Here is a 24,621-nt window from a genome sequence, read left to right on the forward strand (position 1 = left end):
GTGACTGCCCATCTCTTCTAATTCATTTATTCTGATGTTTACCGGTACTGATTTTCTTTCGTGTTTTTCTCTTAAGAACAGTTTTCTGCTGTCTCCTCTGTGTTCTCGCTGATGAGGGCAGACTCGGCCCTGTGCCCTTCCCTCAGCCCCCAGCTTGGGCACCGCCCCCGCCAGCCCCAGGGAGCGCTCTGCTCCGCGGCAGCGCTGTCTCCTCGCGGTTTTGATTTTATCTTTGACTTACTAACTCTGGGGGAGTGTGCTTTAATTTCTGCAGAGCTGTACTGACTGTGAAAGGGGTGTCCAGTAAACTTGTGGTCCAGGCTGAGTTAGTGTTCCTTCCGTCCGGCTGGGAGCGTGTGAGCCAGCGTCAGACTCTCCGGAGGGGAGTCTCAGCAGGCTCCTTTATCAGTGGCCTCTGTTGGTGGTGACAGAGGACGGTGCTATGTGCGCGCTGTGGATGTGAGGTGGCAGCCGTGCATGGCGCTCAGGGACCCGGTGCGTCTCCTGCGCAGCAGTCACAGGCCACGTGGAGTCCGAGACTTCCGCGTGTGCATTCCCGTCTGGGCCCCTGCCTCTCAGAGTGGGAGTCAGAACGGGGGCCGGGGCACCGCGCCTGGGCGGCGATGCGGGTACCCATGCTGGGAAACAGCCGCCTTCTCAGCGTGTTTTTCTTCTCCTTCAGGTAAATCTTAAAATGAGGGAGATCACGGAGAAGGAAGTGAAGCTGAAACAGCAGTTGCTGGAGAGCCCAGCTCATCAGAAGGTAAGGCCTTGGACTTCTCGGCACCGCCCTAGGTGAGCGCGGCCCAGGAGGGGCATGCCCTTGTCCCTGTTTGTGACTCCTGTCTTTCCTCACAAGACAGGAATGGGTCTCCCCGGCAGGCTGGCCCCATGGCCCCTTGGTGGCAGTGGGCACGCAGCCTGCAGCCTCGCTCCCTGGCGGGGGGTCTTGTATGTAACCGGGGGTGCAGGGGATGCTGGGAGGCATGGGGGTTCTGGAAGTTCGCTTCTACCAATCAGCACGTGAGGAGGGTGCCGACTGCCAGCGGCGCCTTGCACACCCCGTACGCTGCCTGTGAGGGCCGGGAGCCCGGCGCTGGCCCCAAAGCCCTGTGTGGGGTTCGGGCGGGGCTGTGTGGCGCACCTGAGGAAATGACGCAGATGGTGTTGGTGCGTTCCGGTCATTTCTGTCCTTTCTTCCCCTCGCATTGGCCTTTTTGCCAAGCACATGTGACCGCATCCACATCCCTTAAGCGCGGGTACGATGTGGCCCCGCCGTGTCTGCGGTCTGCCGGTGCCCCTCCGGGCTGGGTAGATGTGTGGGCACAGCACGCGCGCCCGCTTTTGTTCCTCCTGTTCTCAGACGAGGCCGAAGGTGCACTGAGCCCCCGCGAGTGCAGCTGCGTCTGTCCTTCTGGATGCGCAGCCCCTCCCCCGCAGAGGCTGGTGCTGCAGAGGTGCCGTGCCGCTTCAGGTCATGGGCACCGGTTTCCTCATGCCCACGCCGCGCCCACGTGTGTGTCATCCGTCCACACGCGAGCCCGGCCTGCTGACACTCCTCTCCTGCCTTCTTCCTCCCTGCTTCCCGAGCAGTCTCCCTCCAAGTGGTACTGGAAGCTGGTGCCCGTAAGTGGACTCCGTGCGCACCGCTGCCATCAGACGCCATCCTGTGCAGTCGCCTGCTTCCATTCCCAGTCGCCCTCACTGAACCCTTTTCTTTTGTTTGAATGTCCTCCTGGTGTCGTTGTTGTACTTGGTGCAGTGTGAGCCGTAGCCTGGCCAGGGCTGAACGGCTTCATTTCATAGCTATTGGGGCGCTTGGAGCTCTGAGTCGCATTTCGTAGCACGCAGTTTGTGTTGCGCGTCTGGGGTAACGTCACAGGTGGCGGTCTGCATTTCCGCGCATGGTCACGGAGTTACTCTCTGTGCTGGACGTGAACCTAAAGACAGGGTCTGTGCTCGTTTCTGAGGAGGACTGATAGATCAGCTCTGAGCGGCCCTTTGTTTTGTCCACGCTGGTGGACTGTCCCTAAGCTGGCATGTCACATGTCAGTGCCCATAGACTGCCTCAGTGCCAGGGACCACCTGGTGATAAAGGTGATCGCCGGGAGGAAGGCCGTTCTCCGGCCGTCACCCCCCCCCATGCAGGGGCCCCCCTGCACCCCACAGCGGGGAAGCGCAAGGGTGGCTGGCTCTGCAGCTGAGCCTGGCCCCGCGGCCCCAGCCGGAGGGAAGGGGGCGCGCGTGTGGCGGGGCCCGGGGCCCGGGCGGCCCCTCTGCACATGCCTTCCGCTGCCTCGTCCTGTAGCTCCACACTGGGGCAACGTGGCCTCAGATCGTGCCACAGCGGCGCCCCCTGGAGACCAGCTGGGGGGCCGGGCGCTGCGCTGCGGGCTGCGGTGCTGCTGATGCTGCTGCTCTCTCTGGGGGGTAGTAACAACCAGAAGAAAGCCCCTCGTGGGCGTTTACACGTCTTAACTTTTTGAATCCTGAAAGCTAAAGAGTTAAATGTTCAGACAGTTACAGGCATTAGTGAGGAATCAGCCAGAACTTCATCTGTCCTGTAGGAAGGAGGTTTCAGAGGAGGGTTAGAGGAACCGGACAGTGTGACCAGGGGCCGTGACCCTCCCAGTGTCCTCTTAGTAGCCGATCACCATGACTGTCGGACCACCATGTCCTGCAGACAGGCTGTCGGGGGTACGCGAGGGAAGGTCTGGTCCAAGTGGCAGGCTCCGAGGTCTCACCTTGCCCTTCCGCAGCCCTGGCGGTCGGCAGGCCTGGCTGAAGGTAGCTGGCCGCGCAGGCGTTTGCCCCGATTTTAAGTTCGCTCCATCCATCTTCAGTCGGGAAACCATTTGCTTCGTTGCATGCTGTGGTCGGTCACGTGTGTGCTGTCTGTCTGTCCGTGTGGGAGCTGGCCTGGCGCACGCCCTTGCGTCTGCATGCTGGAGCCGGGACCCGCCCGCGTCATAGCCTGTGCTGTGGCCCGAGAGACAAGTTTAAGTCCATGGCGGAACAGACCTGGTGACACAAATGAGGCCTTGGTCGTGTCAAAAGAACGTCACAGGTGTTTCCCATTCCGTGCCAACGCTGGCGATTCTTCACTGGGCGCTTACTGAGATACCGACTCGAAACCCCAGATCGCTGAGAGACCTCCTCTCTGGTTGGCCTCCGCGCAGCTGCGCGCTCCTGCCGCCAGGCCGGGCTGCCGGTTTCCCCTGCCCGTTTGTCCGGTGTGTTTCCCCCTGCGGGGGAAAGTGTGGGGGCGGGACATGCCATGTCGTAAAGCCGTTTGGTGAACGTTAATGCAGAGAGTAGGGGACAGCCGGACGTGTGGGACGGGGCCCGCCCCCCGGCCCCACTCGGCCCCCTCGGCGGCCTGGTCTGCACACCCTCCTGTCCCCGGGTGACGGCACCTGCTTCCCTGAGGGCGAGGTCCGGGCCCCCACGACGCACCTGTCCTGCATGGCGCCCTGCATGCTGTGCCCGGTCTGTTGTCGCTCCGTCGCTGCCCTGTCGACACAGGATGCAAAATTTTGTCTCACCTGGTCTCAGAAAGTCCTCGGACTTAATGTTAATGCCGTTTTGTATTTTCTTAATGGCCTAACGAGGCGGATGCTAGTAATCCTGAGAAAAGTAACAGCAACTTGGGCCTCCAAGCACGAGGATGCTCACAGTTGCCTCTCATCTGTGTGCACCATGCGGCGCTGGGCAGTGTGGACACGCCGGCTGCCTCCCTGGGGGACGCCGTGGCACGTCAGGAGGAGGTGGCCCTGCCATCGTTGGCAGGGTCTCCTGTCACCTAGTGTGGCTGGGAGCACAGTTTCCCGGTCTTGCCATGTGTGCTCCAGGCAAAGATGTAGAGTGTGTCGCCCAGGCAGGCTGAGCCCTTTCCTACGGTTGCCTTGTTCCAAGCATTGTCTGGCGGGCGTTATGTGAGCTCTCTGTTTAGCAGGCTCCTGCGACGCAGGCGGTAGTGGAGGCACCTCATGTGTAGAGACCATCTTCCTTTTGTCAACCGCAGGTGCGCTACCGCCGAGAGCACCTGTCTGCGAGGCAGCCGCCCTGCTTCCCGCTGCTGGAGGACCTGATGCGCGACGGCAGCGACGGCGCCGCGCTCCTGGCCGTGGTACACTACTACTGTCCGGAGCACATGAAGCTGGGCGGTGAGTGTGCAGCCCGGGCCTGGCCTGGGGCAGCCCAGGACCACCGCGCCGCCTCGCCCCTGGCGCCAGCCGGGGGTAGTGCATTCGTGCCTGATGGCGACGGTGCGGGGCCGGAGCACAGTAGCTGTGACCTCACTTCGGCCTCAGCGTGGCAGGGTTTTGTCAGCCCTGCCACTGGGACCTGAAACCGCTGGCACTTGGTGTGGGGTGGGAAACGCATGAAGCGTGGGTCTGTTCACAGGCCTTGGGAAACGACCCTCTGTGCTCGTCAATGATGCCAGGTGTCCCTGCAGGGAACCCACAGCCCGACGGGGCAGGGGGGAGGGCTGCACAGGGCCGCGGGGACGGCACCCCCACTCCAGTCGGCGAAGCGCCCTCTGTGGGAGCAAGCGCGAGACCGAGAGAATGTCCAGAACATGGTTGCACACGTGCCATGCTTGTGTTAGACTCTGGCACCGGGGGGTTGAGCTGATGGTGGTCAGTCCTGCTTCGGCTTCAGGTACAAAAGTGCTGGATTGTATGGTTTTATAGACAAAATAGTTTTAAACATACAGCTGAACTTGAGAGAAAGGGGGAGTCCTGGGTGCCTAGAGAAGGTCTTTGTCTTTGAGTGAAGCCCCCAAATTGACACCTGGTCGCCCTCGGCCTGGTGGGCCTGCCATGCTCGTCTGGCCTTCTGGGGGCTGTGTGTGGGTGGGGGGTGTGGCCAGGACCCTGGGAGGGACTGGGAAAGCCCCTCTGCCAGCCCGGAAGGGACTGGGGGCTTGTCGAGTGCCCAAGGCCTTGGGGTGGGGGCGGGGGCGGTCAGTGTGGACGTATTCACAAAACATGGACACGATTAAGGCCATGGAAGAAACCTCAGCCGATTGCAGAGCTCGATAGTGTGCCACCACGCTGCGGGACAAGACACCAGGAGCAGGAGATGCAGCCTCTTTCCCCAGCCCTCTGACATAGTCAGTCTCAGAGACCGAACACGGTGTCTCCTGGGTCGCTGTGGGAACCACAGTGCAGTTTGCTAGTCTGGGCCCTACCAGGGCGGGATCGCTGTCTGTTGCTCACTGGTATATATGCCAGCCATCAAAAGTCATGCCTGGGACAGCTTGGTGGCTGATGGTAAATAAATGAGCAAGTGGCGTCCATGCCAGACCTGTGGGGCGCAGCTCAGAGTGGCAGGGAGGGGGCCCTGGTAGTCTCAGCCTCGGTACATGTTCTGGAAAAGAAGGAATTTTTTGAATTCGTGAACTAGGTTGATTTCAGTGCATTAGCCAAGAACATGGACGTGAGTCCAAGGAAGGTTGGGGGGAGCAGAACGAAGAGTGGGTTCCTGTGCCGTCCTCCGGGCAGAGGAGAGCCCGGGCTGCCCGCACCCCTGGGAGGGGCCCGGGACCCCTCTGGGTGCCGGACAGGGAGCACCTGCGCAGGGGAGCGGCGGCGGTCAGCCCGAGCAGCAGCCGGCTCCCGGTGGGCGGGACGTGCGAAGTGTTGGGTGAACAGAGCCAAGAACGGGTGGGAAACCTGACAGGCCCTGACTACACGGTGGGCTCCGGGGAAGGATGCGTCCCCGCAGACTGGCTGTGGCCTCGTCTTTGGTCAGCCCTCAAGCTGCCGCAGCGCCCTGTGTCATGGGCCTGTCTGGGAGAGGGGCCCGAGCTTTGTAGGCAGATGGCCCCCTGACCCCAGGAGCAGGGCTCAGGGCAGAGCAAGGGGGGAGAGGGTGGGCCACACTCCCTGCCAGTACAGGTCGGAAATCCTCGGAAGGTCCTAGAAGACAAGAACTGGGTTATGGAACGCCTCCTACACGATGGTCTCAGTAGGCCTAGCGCAAGATGGTCTGTTTGAAGTCACTGCCCCCGTGTGATGGACGCTGTAGGCCTGTGGGTGACTTGCTCTGACTCCGCAGAGGTTCCTGGAGCAGACTGCCTCAGACAGGGCCCTGCGGGAGGCAGCAGCTCAGCCGGGCCCGACGGGGCGGGATGGGCGGCAGGGGGTCTTCGCAGGCCTACAGTGTCCGCCTGCCCTGCACGTGGGGTCAGCTCACTGGGAATGTCATGGCTGCTGAGCTCTTGGAGATGCTTGCAGCCCAGTTCAACAGAAGGGGCGACCCCCCTGGAGGAGATGGTAAACTCTTGTAGAGATGCCAAGAGTCAGTATAAAGATTATAATTTCCCAGTTGGTTCATCAATTTCTTGTTAGTCCAGTAGATAACTTTCTTTTTTTCAAAAGTGCACATAGTAAAAACTAGTGAGGATAGAGTAAAGGCCAAAGGGACAGAGTTCATCTTTGTTGCATTTTATTTCGATACAAGGTTAAGTGTCCAGAGGAGCGGAGGGGCCCCTGCAGGCCTCCCCGCAGGCTTCCCAGGCCGTGCCATTGGTCCTGCCTGTGCTTTCTCACCCTCTGACCCTGGAGAGGACCCTGGGGAACAGGGGCACCCCTGCCGCAGCAGGTGCCAAGAAGACCCGCAGCGCTGCGCTCGCCCGGCCCGCCCCGGCCACCCGCCACCCTGGTGCCGCAGTCCGCTCCCCATGGCCACGGCCAGCGCTGCGGGCGCCTCTGCCCTGGAGCCGGTCCCCAGCCCTTCTCTGTCTGTCTTGACCTGATGTTTTCGAAGACGGCAGGTCATTGGGGTGTTGAGCTTCCCTTGTTTGGCTTTGTGCAGCCCTTCTTCCCAAGGAGGTTTAGGGCCCGCGGTTTTAGTGGGAGTGCCGCAGAGCTACAACGGGTCTTCCCCTCGCTTCCTGTTGGGGGCCTGACGTTGCTGCGGCCTGTGCCAGCAGCACCGGCTGTGGTTGCTTGGCTCAGGCGGCGCGGGATGGGTTTCTCCACTCTGAGATCCCCCTATTTTTGCTTTGTAGTTAACTGGCAGTTTGGGGGAGATGCTTTGAGTCCATCAATATCGAGTTTCCTTTTCCATCTGTTACTTTGCACCCTCCCACAGGGGGGCGCCATCTCCTCTCTCCACAGGCTCTCTTACTGACCTGTACGTTTGTGTCAGGGTGGCCTCGTGGGCTATAATACATCACGCTCCAGAATACAGCGTTGTTGTTGCTCAGATGGCTCCAGATTTCAGGCAGGTGGATTTTGAAGAATAAGAACGTGGGGTACTTGATACACAAAGCCCACGCTTTGTCTAACTTTACATCAGCTCAACCAGTGTGATTTGGGCTCAGGAGCAGTTTCGTGGCTCTCTGTGGGGGGCCCACAGCTGACAGGGAGGGGGACTGGCCAGTTCAGAATGTTTCTAACATTGGTGTTGGGATGGATTACCTAAATTACAAAGCAGCACAAATAATAGAAAATGATTGCTGTATATAACCGTATTGAAATTCAGTGTGGTGATATGGGGCATTATCAGCAAAATGGTGACGAACCATATCCGTGAAAAGGGACGTGACGGGACAAAGTCGTGATAAACTGCACCCGTGAAAAAGCACTGGACGGAGGGTCACCACACAGTCCTTCTGTAACCACAGCCTGGGGGGACTTCCTCCTGGTCAGTAGGGCAGGCGGCACGGAGCCCGGAAGGCACAGGCTTCTCGTGGAGAGAGGGAGTGAGTCCGCAGCAGGCGCTGGGGACACGCACCGCGCACCCGCCCAGCAGAGGTGCGGGGCAGGGAGCGCCAGGCTCCGGAGGCGGGGGGGGGTCGGCCTGGTGTGGGGAGGGCCCCCCTTCTTGGGCGTGCGAGTGCAGAGAGTGCACACATGAGATTGGTTTTTATGGCATTTTTCGTACTTGTGAAAATTGCGCAGTACTGTGTAGCTGTTGCAGTGAATGGAGTCTGGCCACATCTATATAGACCTGTTTGGAAACATAATACTGAGTTTAGGGAAAGCAGGCAGCAAAGTGATAGGCACAGTGCTGTCCTGAATGTGAATTTCAGACAGCCAAGTCAGCAGTGGGCCGTTGATGGACACATCGTTCATGGACCCAGCGCATGGGATGGGAGCTCTGGCCCCACCTGGGAGGGGTCACGCAGTCGGGGAGGGCGGTTGCCTGGGGAGTGGGGCTTACCTGCTCTGTGGAGGGGGGCCTCCTGCTCCGCCCAGTCTCCTGAATTTTGGGATTGGGTGTATTTCTGTACCATCTCGTGGACAAGCCTGGTGATCTCATTTTTGTCCCCCGCCCCCGGCCCTGCCTGGATGGCTAAGCATGAACCAGCTTTATTACATCCCTTTTGAACCTGAACGGTGGGGGTTGCTGCCCATTTTGGAAGCCCAGCTTTAAAATCCCGGGTAATTTCTGTTAGTTTTTTAGATGTGAACAGTTCAAGGCAGATCCTGGAGATTCCTCAGGTCTTTTTGTTAGTATTTCCTTCCTGTAGTCGGTGTTACTTGCAGTATTTACTGTGGTGTTTAAATTTCCTAATGTAGCCTCTCACTGCTGCCCACACTGAAAATGGCTCTCAGTTTGGGATTTTTTAGGTGCGCACAGTTCTGTGTCAGGGTATGTTTATAATGAATCGTGCTTTTCTTTTTATCTGTTAGATATATGCTTGAAGGAGGTAACATCGATGGCTGACAGCCTATATAACATTCGGCTCCTGCGCGAATTCTCAAATGAGTACCTTAACAAATGCTTTTACCTCACCTTAGAAGATATGCTGTACGCTCCCTTAGTGTTGAAGGTGAGAACGAATTCTTAAACACACGCTTTGAAAACCATGTGTGATTAAGCTGCTCATCATGACCTTGGTTTTGTGTTGTTTTCTTGCAGCCGAATGTGATGGTTTTTATAGCCGAGCTCTTCTGGTGGTTTGAGACTGTCCGGCCAGATTTCGTTCAGCCCCGGGATGTCCAGGAGCTGAAGGACGGTGAGTGCGGGCCGGTCCGTCGGGCTGATCTCCGCTGAGAGGCCAGCGCTCGGCAGGTGCCCCGATCGCTTCCTGACGTGCTGTGCAACGGTAGCTTTTCAGTCGCCATGGCTTTCTCAGGAGCGCAGGCCTTCGCCCTGTCTCCACTGCCTTCTAGTGCCCTCCCGTGTGGCCCTCAGACTGTGCAGCCTGGGGCCCGTCCTCGCCCCACAGCCCGGGCCGAGGGGCAGCCGGTTCTGATGTGCTTCCTTGGTAGGAGACACGGCTGCGCTGCGTCTGCCGGCCCCTCCCTCCGCCGCCCCCCCCGCCCCGTCTCGTGTGCCATGCCCGCGGGCAGAACGCGCCCATGTTCACTGGAGTCAGATGCCCTCCCAACCCCCAAAACCCAGAATTCCCTTCTGGAGGGCGGGCCCATGGCAGTACAGGCTCCCCCGCTGCGTGACTGTTCGAGGAACCCGTCTGTGTCGGCGCACAGGCCGGCGTCGCTGCGAGAGGCTGAGGCTGCATTCAGCTGCGGTGGGATCTTTTTGAAGACAACACGTGTGCCCATTTCATGATGGGTGGTACCCCGGCGCACCTGCTCACACCACGCTGCGTGTCCACCAGCTTTTGACCAAAACCAGCATGACCCCTGTGCCCCATTCTCCTCATTCACCTGGTCTTGCCCCGAGCAACTTTATGTTTCCCTGGATAAATAAGTCTTTGAAGGGAAACATTTTGCCCATGTGGAAGAGTTGGAAAAAACAGCAGAAGCACTAAAAGGCATCAGAATTGAGGAGGTCAAAACTGGCTTGAGCAGTGGAGAAAAACGTCTCAGTGGGTGCAGTGCGTCAAATGGGGAGTAGTTGGAAGGTGACTGAGGTTTAAACATGTGAGAATAAATACACAATTTTTTGTAAGTAAATTCCGGGTCCCCCTCGTATAAAGCTTCCAGGAGGTGATATGGGAGAGCATGTTTGTGTCCTTATGATTCCTTACAAATATCAAAACATTAGCTACAAAGGAAAAAATTGATGATTCAGCCACATTAAAATAAGACCTTTTTTCTTTTTTGAATTGGAAGATGATAAAAACCATAAAAATAAATACATCAGCTTTTCAAGGGGAGAAGAGGGTTGGCCACTGCCAAGAGTCCTAGAATACGCAGAAAGCTCACCCACAGCCGCGAGCAGAAGAAAACCCCGTAGAAAGTGAGCAGAGAAGCTGGCCTTGACCAGGCACTCCACTCCATGAAGCGGGTCTCGTGTGCCCGGTTGCTTGTGGGATGATGCTCATCTCCTCAGTAGTCCCAACAAAAGTCGTTTGTGCGCCCCACCCCCCCAAGACCACAGAGGGACAGCGGAGCGGAGCCAGGTTCGGGCTGTGCCGAGGGCGTGTCTCTCCGCCCGTCCCAGCTCGGCGCCTCCCCTCGCTGGGAGCCAGCAGCCTGCCCTGCCTCCCAGTTCAGCCCCATCCTGACACCCAGGTCCCGGGAGGTCGTTCCCCACCCCGCCACACGCCTCTGCCGCGGGCCACGCTGCTCCCCCAGGGCCTGGACTCCCTGACGCACCCAGCACCCAGCAGCCAGTCCTTGGGCAGGAGCTGCGTGCGGAGTGCTGCGCGGGCGGGTGCTGGGCGTGCAGCCGGGAACCACGGGGACGCTGCGTGGTTACCTACGGAGAGCACCGTGCCGCGTGCTGCGCCCGGAGGACCGGACCCCCAGGGATGGGTGTATTTTTTGGCACTGTGGGCGGGCTGGGCTGGGAGGCAGGCAGCAGGGCAGGTGGAAGGGAGCAGAGGCGTGAGCGAAGCTGCCGTGCTTGCAGCGTCTCATTGGTGGCTGCTCCTTGCCTGCCGGGCCGCAGAACACGGGGTTCCCCGCCGCCTCGGCCTTCTGTAGTGCACTTGCTAATGCAGTCAGTCTGCGCGTGTTGCTCACTGGGTCGCTGCTGCACGTGTGTCTTGGGCAGCCCCCCTGAACCGCCTTGCCCGACCTGGGCCCGCCCTGGCTGCTTCCTGGCCCTGCTGCTTGCCCTGTGTGGCGTCTCCCTCCCTGTCAGCCCCAGCCCGTGCTGGTGAGCCTGGTGGCTGGAGGAGGGTGGGGGCGGACAGGTTCTGCAAGGCCGTGTGCCATGCTGCCAGAGGCCTCGGCAGGCCTCCAGGCGCAGGGCGGGGGCGCCCTCTTGTGCAGATGCTCAGAGCTCTGGGGAGCCCGGGAATTCAGGTTCTCAGGGCCCAGGAGTCCCTGTCCCATGTGTCAGGGTCCGTGCGACAGCCTCCCGTTGCTGTCTCCTCGCCCTCCAGTGGGCTCAGGCCAGCCACCCACGTTCACGTCCACTCGACCTCTGCGTCCCCTCTGCCGGCCACCCCCGGGGACCACCCCCCGTGCCATGGCTGTCTGGGCTCTGGCCGCCATGCTGCTGAGGCCTTGTTGCCATCTGGCCAGGGAGGGCTCAGCCCCCAGGTCCTGGCCTGGCCCTGGCACCACCATCTTTGGCCAGCACTTAGGGAGCAACCTTGGAGACGGGGCTCCTGGTGAGTTCTGGAGCCGACGTGGCCGCTGGGTGGCGGGTCACACGCTAGGGGCTGCTTGCTGGTGGTGAGAGATGTTCCAGCTGGTTTCACTGCTCTGTGTTCTAACGTGTATTATTTTTAAATTTTGATATAATATGTGTAGCAGTCATTATTACTACAGAATACATTTGTTGAACTTGAAACCAGTGTTTTTGGAGAAGTTTGGTTTCAAGTAAAAGAGCAGAGTTATTTTTGGTGCTTGTAAAAGTTGTAGGGTGTTTTGGATGCTTCTTGCTAATGCAAGTAACTGTAAATAATATATTTTTATAAAACTTCTGTTTCCACAGCAAAAACAGTGTCACACCAAAAAAGCAGCCGGCCCCCTGTTCCTATCTCCAACGCCACCAAGCGCAGCTTCCTGGGCAGCCCCGCGGCAGCAAGCCCGGCCGAGCCGCAGCCGTCCGCTCCGCTGCCGGCCGAGGGCTGCCACAGGCACCGCCTGCACCCCGAGGAGCCTGAGCACCTGTGAGTCTCTGCTTCCGGAGTCCCGCTGCCGTCCCGCTGCCCTTTCCTGGCTGCTGGGAGATGCCCCGCGGGTCCTTTCTGTCAGACTGCGACCAGAGTCGGGAAGTCCCCCGGTTGCAGTTTTGGGTTATGTATCCCAAGTTTGAAGTTGTCAGTGTTCTTTTGGTTTTTTTTTTTTTTTTTTTTTTTTTTTAGTAGTTAGTTTTTCCCAAAGAATCGGTGAATTTCTCACAGACAGTGTGAACTCATGATGGTCTCGCAGTTTGCTTTTGACCTAGAAGACTGCTAAACCCGTGCTTTTTCTCTCTGGTTCTTTCTCCTAAATTTAGGGGGAAAGGGGCTTCTGCCTTCAGCCCGTCGCACCCTTTGCTGCCACTGAGGCAGAAACAGCAGAAGACGGTGCAGGGAGAGGACCCCCCCGGTAAGAGCTCCCCCAGCGCCCCTCCTTACAGCAGCTCACTCAGAGCGCGGCTCCCGAATTAAACCCCTTGCCGTGCGTAGTGGTGCTGGGGAAGGCCGTGGCAGTCAGTCTCATTTGTATGGACGCCCCTTAGAATTTACTGTCTTTATCGTGGAAATACCATCAAATCCATTGGGCTGCGTGAAGTACACAGAAAATTGCTCTGCTGTACTTAAGCAAGAATTTAGATGTGTTGATCTTCACTCAAAGTTGTGATTATTTTACTTCACGGATCGGACCGATCTCTGTGGAGGTGCACGTGGTGCACCACTGACTCTATTGAGCTGCATTGTTGCGATTTTCTGCTTTCCATGAGGAGTTTGGGGTGTTACGATGCGTTCCCGTGAGGAATGGTTCTTGTGCTGAGTTTTAAGTGGCATAGAGTTGGTGCCTTACCGCAGACTGCACTGCCTGCTTCCTCCACCCTGCAGATCAGCGACATCGGTCCAACTCCTTGACTCGAGTGGACGGGCAGCCACGGGGAGCAGCAGTCGTCTGGCCAGAAAAAAAAACCAGGTGAACTGTCCGTCTTATTTTAAATTCATTTCTGTGTGAAATGTTCTGTAGACTAACAGCAGACTTCTGCCATGGCCCAGGGCCCCAGGGTGTCCACGGGGCTGACCGGCACCGGAACGCTCCTTGCAGCCCCTGCCACTCTCGAGGGAGGCACTGTGACAGGTGGGGTCGCAGCCGAGGGGGCCAGGCCAGGTGTGAGGACCCCGCAGGCAGCGCTGAGGTTTGCGGAAGTGAGAGCTCATGCTCACCGTGTTGGCTGTGGTTTTAGACAGTGTAGTCTTTCATGCAGTGGGTTTCGTGTTTCAAGTTTTAACCAACCTAAAACACTTCCGCTTTAATTTCTAGTATGATAAACATGGATTCATAATGATAACTGTGATAAGTAGAAGCTCTTCGGGTCCTCAGTAGTTTCACAGGGCATAAAGGGGTCCCGGGAGTGAAATGTTTGAGAGTCGTTAGGTGGAACTAGCTCTGGTCTCCTGCCCAGAAGAGGGATTGCCTGGCTCTCAGCTAAGGTCCATGCTCTCTTCGTAACTGGTGTTGCCGTCACTCACTGCTGGAGTCGCCTCTGGGGTGACAGCGGTGTGTCCAATGGGCTTCTCCTTCGCCTTGCAGGCCTGTGTCTCAGCCAGCGCCCTTTGCTCTCCATCACGCTGCGAGTTGCGAAGCGGACCCTGGCTCTGGTGACAGCGTCAGCTTGGCCCGCTCCATCAGCAAGGACAGCTTGGCATCCAACGTCATCACCCTGACCCCGCAGAACCAGCCACACCCCTCTGCCCTGAGGGCCAATGGGAGGAGCCTCCTGAATAACGTCGACATTGAGGACGAGGACGAAGAGCTCGTGGCCATCATTAGAACGGACGGGGCTCCCCACGGCGGTGACCTGGGCCCCGTGTCAGGAGCCAGGTCTCCCCAGAGACTGGCGGGCACCTTGGAAAGTAAGCCGGACAGTTTCTTCTTGGAGCCATTGATGCCGGCCGTGCTCCGGCCCGCCAAGGAGAAGCAGGTGGTCGCCAAGGAGGACGAGTGTGGCGAAGGGCGGCCAAGAAGCTGTACGGCCAGGCGGCCTGGCGAGGGCCACCCGCCGCCGGGGCGGAGGAGGACGCCCAGCAGTCATGCCAGTCGTGACTTGAATAGGACTTTTACCCCCATCTCTTCTTCAGAACTGCGCGCTGAGGCGGGGCCGCAGGCCGGGGAAACCCGTGGCGGGTCTCTGTCCAGCGGTAGTTTCGACCTGATGTCTCAGGGACAGTCTGCCGATGGCTTCTTTCTTCACGTGGCCAGAGCCGACGAGGACGTGGATGGAAGGCTCTCGGTCGGCTGTGCGAGGAGCCCCCGCGCCCACGACCCAGAGCCTTGGACTGTGCTGAGGCAGGACTCCGACTCGGACGTCGCGGACCTGGAGGAGGTGGAGCCCGACTACATCGGCGAGGACCGCGCTGCGCTGCTGGCGAAGTACGTGGGCGAGGAGGAATCGGCCAAGCTGCAGGAGGACATGAAGGTGAAGGAACACGAGGACAAGGACGACGCCAGCGGCCGCTCCAGCCCTTGCCTGAGCACCGTCTCCCAGGTCAGCAGCGTCTCCATGGCGAGCGGGAGCGTGAAGATGACCAGCTTCGCGGAAAGGAAGCTCCAGCGGCTCAACAGCTGTGAGACCAAGTCCAGTACGAGCAGCTCCCAGAAGACCACGCCCGACGCCTCGGAGTGCTGCCCCGCCCCGCTGACCACGTGGAAGCAGCGGAGAGAGCAGAGCCCCGGCCGGCAGGGTCGGGACCACGCCAGCCTGCTGGCCTCCGAGCTGGTGCAGCTGCACATGCAGCTGGAGGAGAAGCGGAGGGCCATCGAGGCCCAGAAGAAGAAGATGGAGGCGCTGTCCGCCCGGCAGCGCCTGAAGCTGGGGAAGGCGGCCTTCCTGCACGTGGTCAAGAAGGGCAAGGCCGAGGCCACCCCGCAGCCGCTGAAGCCGGAGCACGGGTCCCGGGAGTGCTCGCCGCACAACGGGGAGGACTGCGACAGCGCCGTGTCTAGGGCGGACGTGTTTCTGGTCAGGGACCTGGGCAGGGACAGTCTCGGCGAGGGTCAGGACATGGACAGAGAGGGCTTGGCTTTCCTTCCGCAGCTCACGCTGAAGGACCCCGCCGTCCTGCCGGAGCTGGAGAAGGGCAGAGCGCTGTCTGCCGCCCTGCTGGAGGATGCCGGGGACGCGGCGGACGTGGGCGAGTGCGACCTCTCCATCGAGAAGCTCAACGAGACCATCAGCACGCTGCAGCAGGCCATCCTGAAGATCTCCCAGCAGCAGGAGCAGCTGCTCATGAAGTCCCCCGCAGCGCCAGCGCCGGGTTCCAGAAACAACGCCCAGGACCCGAAGGGCCAGGCGTCCATCCACTTTGTGGAGCCGCTCTCTCCAACTGCAGTGACGGGCCACCGCAAGCCTCCCCGCCTGGGCCAGGGTCGGAATTCCCGGTTGGGGAGACCAGCTGAGCTGAAGGTTGCGAAAGACAGGCAGCAGGGCTCCCGCAGCAAAACCCCCACACCCAACGTGGAGGCCCTCCCGCACGGACGGCCTTTCCCGCCTCGGACGCCCTCTGAACCGGGCTGGGATGGCGTTGCAGACCCTGGGAGTGACCCTCACGAGAAGGGCTTCTTCGACAGTTACCGGCTCCATGATGAAAGCAACCAGCGGGCGTTTGTCCTGTCCTCGTCCAAGGACGCAAACATTCTGTCGGAACAAATGAGCCTCAAAGAGGGACTGGACATTGGCGTGAAGGAGGCGGGGCTCAGCGCCCCAGCTGTCTCAGGAAAGGAGGGCACCCCCACGGACGGGCCCCCGAGGAGCAAGGCCAGCCTCATTGAGGTGGACCTGTCCGACCTGAAGGCCCCCGACGAGGACGGGCAGACGGACAGCCACGAGAGCGCGGTGGGTCTCAGCAGTGAGGGCGACCAGAAGCCGGGCGTTGGCTTCTTCTTCAAGGTAAGTTGCTGGCAGCGCCGCGTCCAGTGTGGTCAGGTGTCGTCACTCGGTCTCAGTCGGGGGGCGGGGTTTGGTTACAGAGAACTTCCGTTCAGAGCAGGGCCTGCAGACCTGCCTGTGCGGGGCCAGGGGGCAAAGGCGCAGCTTACGGTCCCCAGTCTGTCGCCAGGACTCAGCTCCGCCCCCAGTGGCGCAGCCAGCACCTGCCGGCTGAGCGTGTGTCTGCAGAGCCTGATCGGTGGCCCGAGACACGGGCCTCACGCAGCTTTCCTTTGTCAAGAAGTCATTTTCTTTGGACAGTTTTCCAGTCACTTTGAACTGAAAGTAGGCTTAGCTCACAGGCCCCACAGGAGCAGGCGGTGGGCCTCGGCCCACTGTGCCCAGGGCGGGTCTGAGGGCCGCAGACACGCACAGCATTCGTGGTGCTCTCTGTGCGCGGCTTCTCGTGTTCTTAGGAAGAGGAGAGAAAAGGGTCTTGAGAGCCCCTTTTGTGTTTCAGTAGCATGCCCTCCTCTCCTGGCCGCTCTGAGGGCAGCCACCCCAGAGTCGTGCGACCTGCCTGAGCAGCAGACGCTCGCTCCGCTCGGTGCTTGGGCTGTAAGGTGGGCCGTGGGAGCGGGACTGACTGCGGACGCACGCGTGTGCTTTTAAGGCGGACCAAATTCCGTGTGGCCCCTCGGGAACTGACAGCTTCACGAATGCTTTTCAAATGGATGGTGTCTTTCCCTTCTCTATTTTAGCCTCATAAAGACAGGCTGATCTTCCGTTAGAAAGAGTAAGCGAGCCTTTGGGGCGTGCGTTGAGGGGCTCTCAGCCTGTGCCACAGACTGCCGCTGGGCACGGCGGCGTGTGGCTGAGCTGAGGCCGGGCCCTGAACCGTTTCGGCGTCTGTTCTACAGGATGAACAGAAGGCGGAGGATGAGCTCGCCAAGAAGCGGGCAGCCTTCCTCCTGAAGCAGCAGCGCAAGGCCGAGGAGGCCCGTGTGCGGAAGCAGCAGCTGGAGGCGGAAGTGGAGCTCAAGAGGGACGAGGCCCGGTAACCTGGCTCCGCGGGGTGGGGGGCAGCCTCATGGCATCTGTGCCACAACGTCATCTTCTTCCCACTCGGGCTCACGCACCTCCTGGGGGTCACCTCCTGGAATCTCCGCCTCAGCCACGGGAGCCGTATGCATTTGTCCCATCGTCCGGCTACATGGGATGTATGCTGTCAGGCGTGGCGGCGGCTGTGCAGTGGGACTGGGTCCCGCGGGGGGCTGTGCCTGGCTGTCTCCGGGCGGACCCCCACAACCAGGACTGTTCCAATGTCTTCTCAGACGGAAAGCCGAGGAGGACCGGATACGGAAGGAGGAGGAGAAGGCGCGGCGGGAGCTCATCAAGCAGGAGTACCTGCGGAGGAAGCAGCAACAGATTCTAGAGGAGCAGGGGCTGGGCAACTCCAAGGCAAAGCCGAGAAAGCCCCGGCCCAAGTCCGTGCACCGGGAGGAGCCGCGCAACGACTCGGGGACCAAGTGCCCCTTGACTCGTAAGCAGGCCTGTGGTGCGGGTGGCGGCGTGGGCCCCTCACCCAGAGGGGTGCTGCCCTGCGGACATGCAGGCGGCTTTCCCAGATCCGGGGAGGCCGATCGGCTGCATGGCTCGGGGTGTCACTCAGGTGGCAGCTGGTCCCTGGTTCTTTCTGTTGCACAAACATGGCGAGGGACAAAGCCATGTTTCGTGAGCGCGTTTCTTGTCTCTGGCAGCTGATAACCTGAGCCGGGCCCAGTCGGGCTCCAGCCTGTCCTTGGCCTCCGCAGCGACGACCGAGCCTGAGAGCGTTCATTCAGGGGGCACGCCTGCGCAGCGGTAAGGACACGGTGCGGGCAGTGCTACGGGGCCCCGGGACGTGGGCCCATGGGCTCACGGGCTGGACACAGCCCGCAGTGCTGGCTGCGTCGTTCTCCGCCCGCCCAGCGCAGTGTGCCTGCCTTCTTACTCTCGAGTTGGAGACATGCTCGGCCCTTAAACACTCGGCATGCGCACCCTGTGCGCGGGATGTTCGAGCCATCACTGTCATCTGCTCCACAGCCCACATTCATGCGTCCCCAGCTGTTGGACAGTGTCCCCAAGAGCCATGGGAGCCGTGTTTCTGCAGTCACGGTCCCGGTCAGACCCATGTGCGCCACAGCGGTTCTGCAGCCTCCTTTGTCTGTCTTGACCCTGACAATTTTGATACGTACAGACCACCTACTTGGTGCCTGCCCCTCAGTGTGGGTCCCCGTGTGCAGGTCCAGGCAGTGCGTTTGAGCGGGAGCAGCCCAGAGGGGAAGGCGTGTCCTCCTCAGTTGCTGCCTGACACGTTGACGGGGGGCATTGGAGGCACGGCTTTCCCGCTGGCCCTTCGTGAGCGAGTCCCCTCTGACTGGCAAGTGATGTGGGAGGAGGTGGTGGGAGGAGGTGTCCTTTATGGTGTGTTCTGTGGTTACAGCCACAGTGTCTCGCCTCTTCATGGGTCTGGTGGCCTCTGGTCGCCTGGGCTTTGTGGAGGATACCTCTCAGGGACTCGATCCGGGATAAATTCTCGTTCCGTTGGTTCCCTGGGCTGGGCTCCAGCTGCCGGCGGGGCGGGGCGGCTTGCCTCGGCCACGCCCCTGGGGCACACTGCTGCAGTCCCGGCTGGCTGCCCACCCCGCAGGGCCCCGCTCAGGCCCGCCAGGACTCAGACCGAGAGTCGCTGAGGCCAGCTGTGTCCCCCCTCCTTCCTGGGGGCTGGTCCCTGTGTGGGACAGATGGCCCCGCGCCCCTGCCAACAGCTGCACGGAGGCAGCCTTCTCAGCGGCGGTGGGCTCCCTTCCAGCCTGTCCACTTCCGGCACTCCTGGGCCGAGCCTCGGCACCGTGCCCAGAGTTTATAGCTGTGTTTGGGGGTGGGGGGCATGCTCATCCCTCCTGGTGTCCCCTCCCTGCTGATGGTCCTTCTTGCCCGAGGGGTGGCCGGCCAGGTGCAGGGTGGATTCCACAGGCCTGTGGCTGGCCGTGGTGAGGGGTGTGTGCTTGTGACCGCCCGTCCACCCTCTGTGCCCTCCCTCAGGGTCGAGTCGCTGGAGGCCTTGCCCACGCTGAGCCGCAACCCCAGCAGGAGCACGGACAGAGACTGGGAGACGGCGTCCGCGGCGTCCTCGCTCGCCTCGGTGGCCGAGTACACAGGTGACAGCCCCTGCGCTCCCTGTGTGGCCGTGGATCCGCATCCGCGACGCTGTAGCAGACGCGGCCTGGCTCTCAGCTGCCGTGCGGCAGGCGACGCTCCTGCCAGTCTGCACAGCCCTGTGGCTGAGCTGTGCGTCCTGGGCTTTGGAACCTTAGGCTTTAAAAACTATTGTCTGGTTTCTTTTTGTGCATCTTAGGTCAGAGACGCTGAAATTAGGAAGCGGGTCAATTACTGCCGAGCCAGCCTTTCCCTTAGTTAACTTACGATTTGTCACTCAGAATTCTTTCAGATGGGTTAGAGGTGGGGTCTTCTGTTTTTAGAGCACACGGGCATCACTACCTCAGCCTGGCCGTTGCTTGGTCGTAGGAAACTGTTGGTTTTCTTTGGCGCACGTGTGCCTTAGGATGTTAATCCTGCACGTTCTGGCCCGGTGTCCGTAGGTCCCAAGCTCTTTAAGGAGCCCAGCAGCAAATCCAACAAGCCCATCATCCATAACGCCGTGTCCCACTGCTGCCTGGCCGGGAAGGTGAACGAGCCTCACAAGAACTCCATATTAGAGGCAAGTGTCACGTGCACCTGTGTGTAGCAGGAGCTTGTGTGAGAGGAGGGGCGTTTGTAAGGTGGGGTTCCTTCTAAAGGCAGACATTCTTGCTGTTTACCTGCGGCCGGTCCGTCGCTGTGTGCATTTGAACGCACGTGGGAGCCCCGGCTCATCTCCGAGTTACGCCGCAGCTTGCGGTGGCTTTGAGGAAGAGCCGAGTTGGGCAGAGAAACGGGGGGCCGCACCCAGGACGGAGCTGGGGGCCTGGCGAGAAGCCTTCTGGTGCAGAGTAGGCACGGGAGGCCGGGGTGGAGGGAACGGGCAACGTTGCATTCACAGTGCGGGAACCGGCGGACTTAGCGTGGTGGCTGAGGGCAGAGTGGCTGCAGGTAGAGGAGGAGGGGCAGAGCGACCTGGAAATGGCTGTGTGCTCCTGAGGACGGCCACACGCCTCAGGGTGGGGACAGGAGGGGCTGAAGGAGGGGGAGGGGTGTCAGCAGCCGCTCCAGCTCAGCCTGGGCCCCGGAGAAGCGGACGCCTGGGGCAGCGCTGGTTGGTCTTGTTCTGTGCTGACTGTTTGCCCGAGGCCATGCTGTTTACACCCCTGTGGGACCTTGGTCAGGCCGGCGTCCCTGAGGAGAGGTGCTACAGCCTCAGCAAGTGGGGAGTCTGGCAGAGCGTCTTTTGGAACAGAGCGTCGGGGTTAGATCTGCGCGCCCTTGGCCTGACGGGCTCGGGCGCGCGGTGGCGCCCCGCTGCGCAGGAGCCGGGGCTCTTCCCCTTTCAGTGCCGCTGCGCTGCACTGGGCATGGGCGTCCTGCTGGGACCGAGTCAGCCGCCTGGGCTTGGGGGCTGATGGGCCGGGGTCCCTGGCTGCGTCCACAGAGGCCACACAGGAAAGCTGTCCAGCCAGCTCTGATGTTGCAGCGTGAAAACCGGTCACGGACAGAGTGCGAACAGACAGGTGTGGCCTTTACAGAACGGGTGCTGCCTTTGGCCCTCGGGCCGTAGGTTGGAAAGTGACGCAGGACCTGGTGAAGGCTGGGGCCCAGGGGCGGCTGGAGGGCCAGCTGGGCGGCCAGCTGGGCAGGGTGGGCCTTACCAGAAAGACGGGCTTTTGCAGCAGAGGCCTGGAAGCGGAGGGCGGGCCGCGCAGGCTGGGGCCGGGGGCTCGTGGCGGCTGCAGGAGCTCCTGGGAGCTGGGCGTGCTGGAGCGCGGGAGCGGCGTCAGGGTGGCACGGCCGCTGTCGGCGGGGACTCCCGCTCTGTGTTGAGTGAGAGCGCACCCAGCTGTGGGCCGAAGGGCCACGGACGGACCCCTCCTGCCCGGCCGTGGGGCGGGGGGAGGGCAAGGACAGGCAGGGGGGAGGGCGGCCGGAGGGGCCGTCCGTGTGCACCTGATGGTGTTTGTGTTGGATCACAACTTCTACGTAGTTAGAATTGCCATGACATATATAGCTTGGCATTGTTTTTCCACTTAATCTTTAAAAATGTACATTTGATTATTCATTTGTTTAAAGTAACACGTCCATTATAGTATACTGACAAAAACAACATGTGTGTGTGTGAAAAGTAGCCATTTTCTAAAATAAAACCAGCGAGGAGGCTGGCGTTTTACTGCCTCACAGGCCCTCCTGACCCCACCTGGTGGGGCCGCCAGGTCCCCTCTGCCCCCACGTCAGGCTGAGCGCTAAGACAGGCCGGCCAGCCGTGCACCAGGGCCCGGGCCTCGGGGACCCCGGCCCTCACTTTGGAAGTGCCGCGTAGAAAGTTCTACCAAGTACTGTCAAGCAGGAGGAGAATGCACTTCAGCGATTATTAACACAAAAACATTTCAAAGGTCAGAACTCCATACAGCAGACCCTGGCACAGGTCCTTTCGTGCCAGGTTACCAGCACGTCACTCGAAGTCCACCCGTTAGAATGCAGCTCAGTGGTGCTAGTCCACGCGCAGCACGGGGGGTGGGCACCCCGGGGAGTCCCAGCACCCCGGAGCCCCGCACCCGTTGCCCTCCCGCAGCGCCTACCCCGGCGCTGTCTCCCACGACCCCCCTGCCGCCCCTTGTGGACGCGTAATGTGAAGGGAATCTCCACCGGGGCCTCACCCACGCGGCACGTGTCCAAGGCTGCTGCTCCGCACGGCCCTCTCCCGTCCCCTGCGAGCACAGAGCGCGCCTGTGTGCCCGTGCCCTCCGCGGCTTCCGGGGCTGCGCCTGCTTCTTGGCTGCGATGACTCTGCTCCTCTGAACATGCTGTGCGCGGTCCCGGGGGCGCCCATTTTAGTCTTGAGAAGCAGCGCTGCGTCCCGTGCTCAGGGTGTCTGACGTTTTCAGCAGCGTGAGGGTTCCCGTCTGCCCACCCTCGCAGCGCCACTCCCCGTCTGGTTGCAGCGTCCTGTGGTGGGGCGAGGGGTCTCGCTGTGTCCCTGGGGGCTAACGATGTCGAGCCTCTTCCATGAGAGTTCTCCCTGAATTTGCAAACCGTGTGGAAGTAAAGCCTCAGTGGCACCTGACACCCACCTCCTCTACCTGCAGCCACTCTGCCCTCAGCCACCACGCTAAGTCCACTGGTTACCCCCACCCCGGCCTCCCGTCCCCACTCTGCACCAGAAGGCTTCTCGCCAGGCCCCCAGCTCCGTCCTGGTGCGGACCCCCGTTTCTCTGCCCAACTCGGTTCTTCCTCGAAGCCACCTCGAGCTGCTGCCCGGCGTGTCGGGCGTCTGGCCATGGGGGCTGTCCCTCCACGAGCTTCCCGCAGGGCGGGCGGCTGGGGCTGGCGTGGCAGCTGGAGCCAGTCTGAGGCTCTGCCGTCTCTTCCCTCCTCCCCGGTGCAGGAGCTGGAGAAGTGCGACGCCAACCACTACATCATCCTGTTCCGCGACGCCGGCTGCCAGTTCCGGGCACTTTACTGCTACTACCCCGACACTGAAGAAATCTACAAACTCACCGGCACGGGGCCAAAGAGCATCACCAAGAAGATGATCGACAAACTGTACAAGTACAGCTCAGATCGGAAACAGTTCAACCTGATTCCAGCCAAGACCATGTCCGTCAGCGTGGACGCTCTCACGATCCATAACCACCTGTGGCAGCCCAAGCGGCCCGCAGTGCCAAAGAAGGCCCAGACGCGCAAGTGACAGGTGCCCCGCATGGGCTGAGGAGCTGCCCGCGGTCGATGTTTATTTTCCTTCATTTGGGTACGAAGTGTGCGGAGTCACGGACATTTTTTGAAGAGACTTCTGAACAACAGAGGAAACCACCGCTTACTCCTTGCACACGGGACGCTGGGGGGACGCACGCGGGGTCCCCCCGTCCCCAGCCCCCTGGCGAGGGGTGTGTGGAGCAGGATTCCTTTTACTTGAAGTTCTTCAGTATAAATTAGAAGCGACTGACTTTGCTTTCTGGCCTCTCGCCTCACCCCCTTTGCACGTGGCTCGGCCCCTCACGCTGGCGGCGGCGACCTCGTGAGGCAGGAGGACCGAGGCGGGCTCTGCGGTCAGGGTGCTTGAATGTCTTCAGGAAAGGGACTCGTAGCGGGGGGGTCTTGTTCACTGGGGAAATTGTATGATATTTATTGATTGTGTCTACTGCCAACGTTTATATCCAATTCTAAGATTTCTGAAAATAATTCTTGATCCTTGCTGCTCAGAAAAAGTTTACTGAAGATAGCAGTTCACTAAAGCACTGGAATCCGCAGGTCTGTCTCTGCTGCGGTCGCGTTCCCAGCACAGAGGCGGCTCTTCGGGCGGCGTGGGGGTGCCGCGCGGGCCTGCGAGCGGGCGTGTGCCTCCCGGGAGACGGGTGAGCCGAGCAGACTGGGCGTCGTTCACCACGTTTGGGTAGTGCTCTACTGGTTTGTTCACTTTAATAAAGACAGATTTGGGTAAAGTAGACTACTTTTCACTCAGCATGCTCTCTTCAGAGGTGATACACTTGAGCCGACGGCTCTCTTAGCGTTCCTGTTGTCATGACTCGTCCGTCCTGGTTCCTGCGTCAGGCGGAGCGGCGCACCCTGGAGGAGCACAGGCCTTGGTCCGCACCGGTCACTCTGGCCGCGGCTGAGAACCGTCACGCGGTCACTGGCGGTTTTCTCGGAGCTCCGCGTCGGCGGGAGGCCCTGGGCCCTCTCCCAGGCCTCACGGTCTCACATTTCTCCAGAGCAGATGTGCCCCGGGCGGCGCGCGGCCCTGCCCGGCATGGCCTGGCAGCCAGCTGCTCCGACTGCTGGGAGAGCCTGGAGCCGCTCCTGTGGGTTTTGCACAGTTTCTTGGGAGTGTTACTTGAATCTGTCTCGCACTGCAGAGCAAAACGGAAGGTTGGTAGGACGTCAGACGAGTGTGACTGTCTCATAGTTTTAGGTGGGGGGGGGGCGGGGGAAGGCGGTACGGACCCTGGAAGGGACATGGGTTCCCCGGTGTCCTCAGCTCTGAGGGGACGGCTGGTCGCGGTTGTGTACGTATGGCGTCGGCCAGCGGCTCTGCCCTGTGCCCGCGGGGGGGCGCTGTGGCCTGAGGGGCCGCGTGTCAGACGTCCCGTGAACCCTGTTACGTGCTCTGCACGGATGTGCTTTGTTCCTCACTGTCTGTTTGATATCCTACGATATTTATTTTAAGAAAGCACTAAACTGTAATAAAGTAATTGATTTGCTTTTTATTAAGCGCGTGTGTGAGGTGGTCATGGCTCATTTCTTGGTCAGTGTCCCCAGCTACTTGGTTTAGAGGCGTTTCATGCTGTTTTTAGCCAACGGACAGCCCTTTAATTAGGAAGTGACAGCATGGCTTCCTCTGTGAAGCCACGTTCTCGTCACACAGTCCTGCCGCCTGTCCTGAAGGCGGAGCCCGGGCGCTGCCGAGGCAGCCTGAGGGGGGCGGGCCCCCAGCCGGGGGAGGGAAGGCCTGGCCCACAGCGCAGCTTTCCGGGGAGATGCAGGCGGCTTGCGGCGCGGTGCTGGGACGGT

At 60.5% G+C, this 24,621-nt stretch overlaps 1 protein-coding gene across 2 annotated transcripts in view; it reads left to right on the forward strand.

Annotated features, from left to right (window-relative positions):
- Window positions 1–24,002, forward strand: part of CAMSAP1 (calmodulin regulated spectrin associated protein 1) — a 49,053-nt gene extending 25,051 nt beyond the window's left edge. The window contains exons 4-18 of one of the 2 annotated variants that reach the window (XM_054584165.1): window positions 683–763; window positions 1,594–1,626; window positions 4,025–4,166; window positions 8,652–8,791; window positions 8,881–8,977; window positions 11,818–11,995; window positions 12,325–12,416; window positions 12,887–12,971; window positions 13,587–15,942; window positions 16,842–16,978; window positions 17,256–17,464; window positions 17,682–17,784; window positions 19,009–19,124; window positions 19,566–19,684; window positions 22,499–24,002. In XM_054584165.1, coding sequence (XP_054440140.1) covers window positions 683–763; window positions 1,594–1,626; window positions 4,025–4,166; window positions 8,652–8,791; window positions 8,881–8,977; window positions 11,818–11,995; window positions 12,325–12,416; window positions 12,887–12,971; window positions 13,587–15,942; window positions 16,842–16,978; window positions 17,256–17,464; window positions 17,682–17,784; window positions 19,009–19,124; window positions 19,566–19,684; window positions 22,499–22,801 — 4,191 coding nt within the window. In that variant the 3' untranslated portion in view covers window positions 22,802–24,002. The remainder of the gene's footprint in view (window positions 1–682; window positions 764–1,593; window positions 1,627–4,024; window positions 4,167–8,651; window positions 8,792–8,880; window positions 8,978–11,817; window positions 11,996–12,324; window positions 12,417–12,886; window positions 12,972–13,586; window positions 15,943–16,841; window positions 16,979–17,255; window positions 17,465–17,681; window positions 17,785–19,008; window positions 19,125–19,565; window positions 19,685–22,498) is intronic. The other variant, XM_054584166.1, reaches the window with a different exon arrangement.
- Window positions 24,003–24,621: the final 619 nt, after the last annotated feature.

Source organism: Pteronotus mesoamericanus, unplaced genomic scaffold (genome assembly GCF_021234165.1).
Source record: "Pteronotus mesoamericanus isolate MK-2021 breed Mesoamerican mustached bat unplaced genomic scaffold, CSHL_Meso_final contig_78, whole genome shotgun sequence".
Taxonomy (NCBI): Eukaryota; Metazoa; Chordata; class Mammalia; order Chiroptera; family Mormoopidae; genus Pteronotus; species Pteronotus mesoamericanus.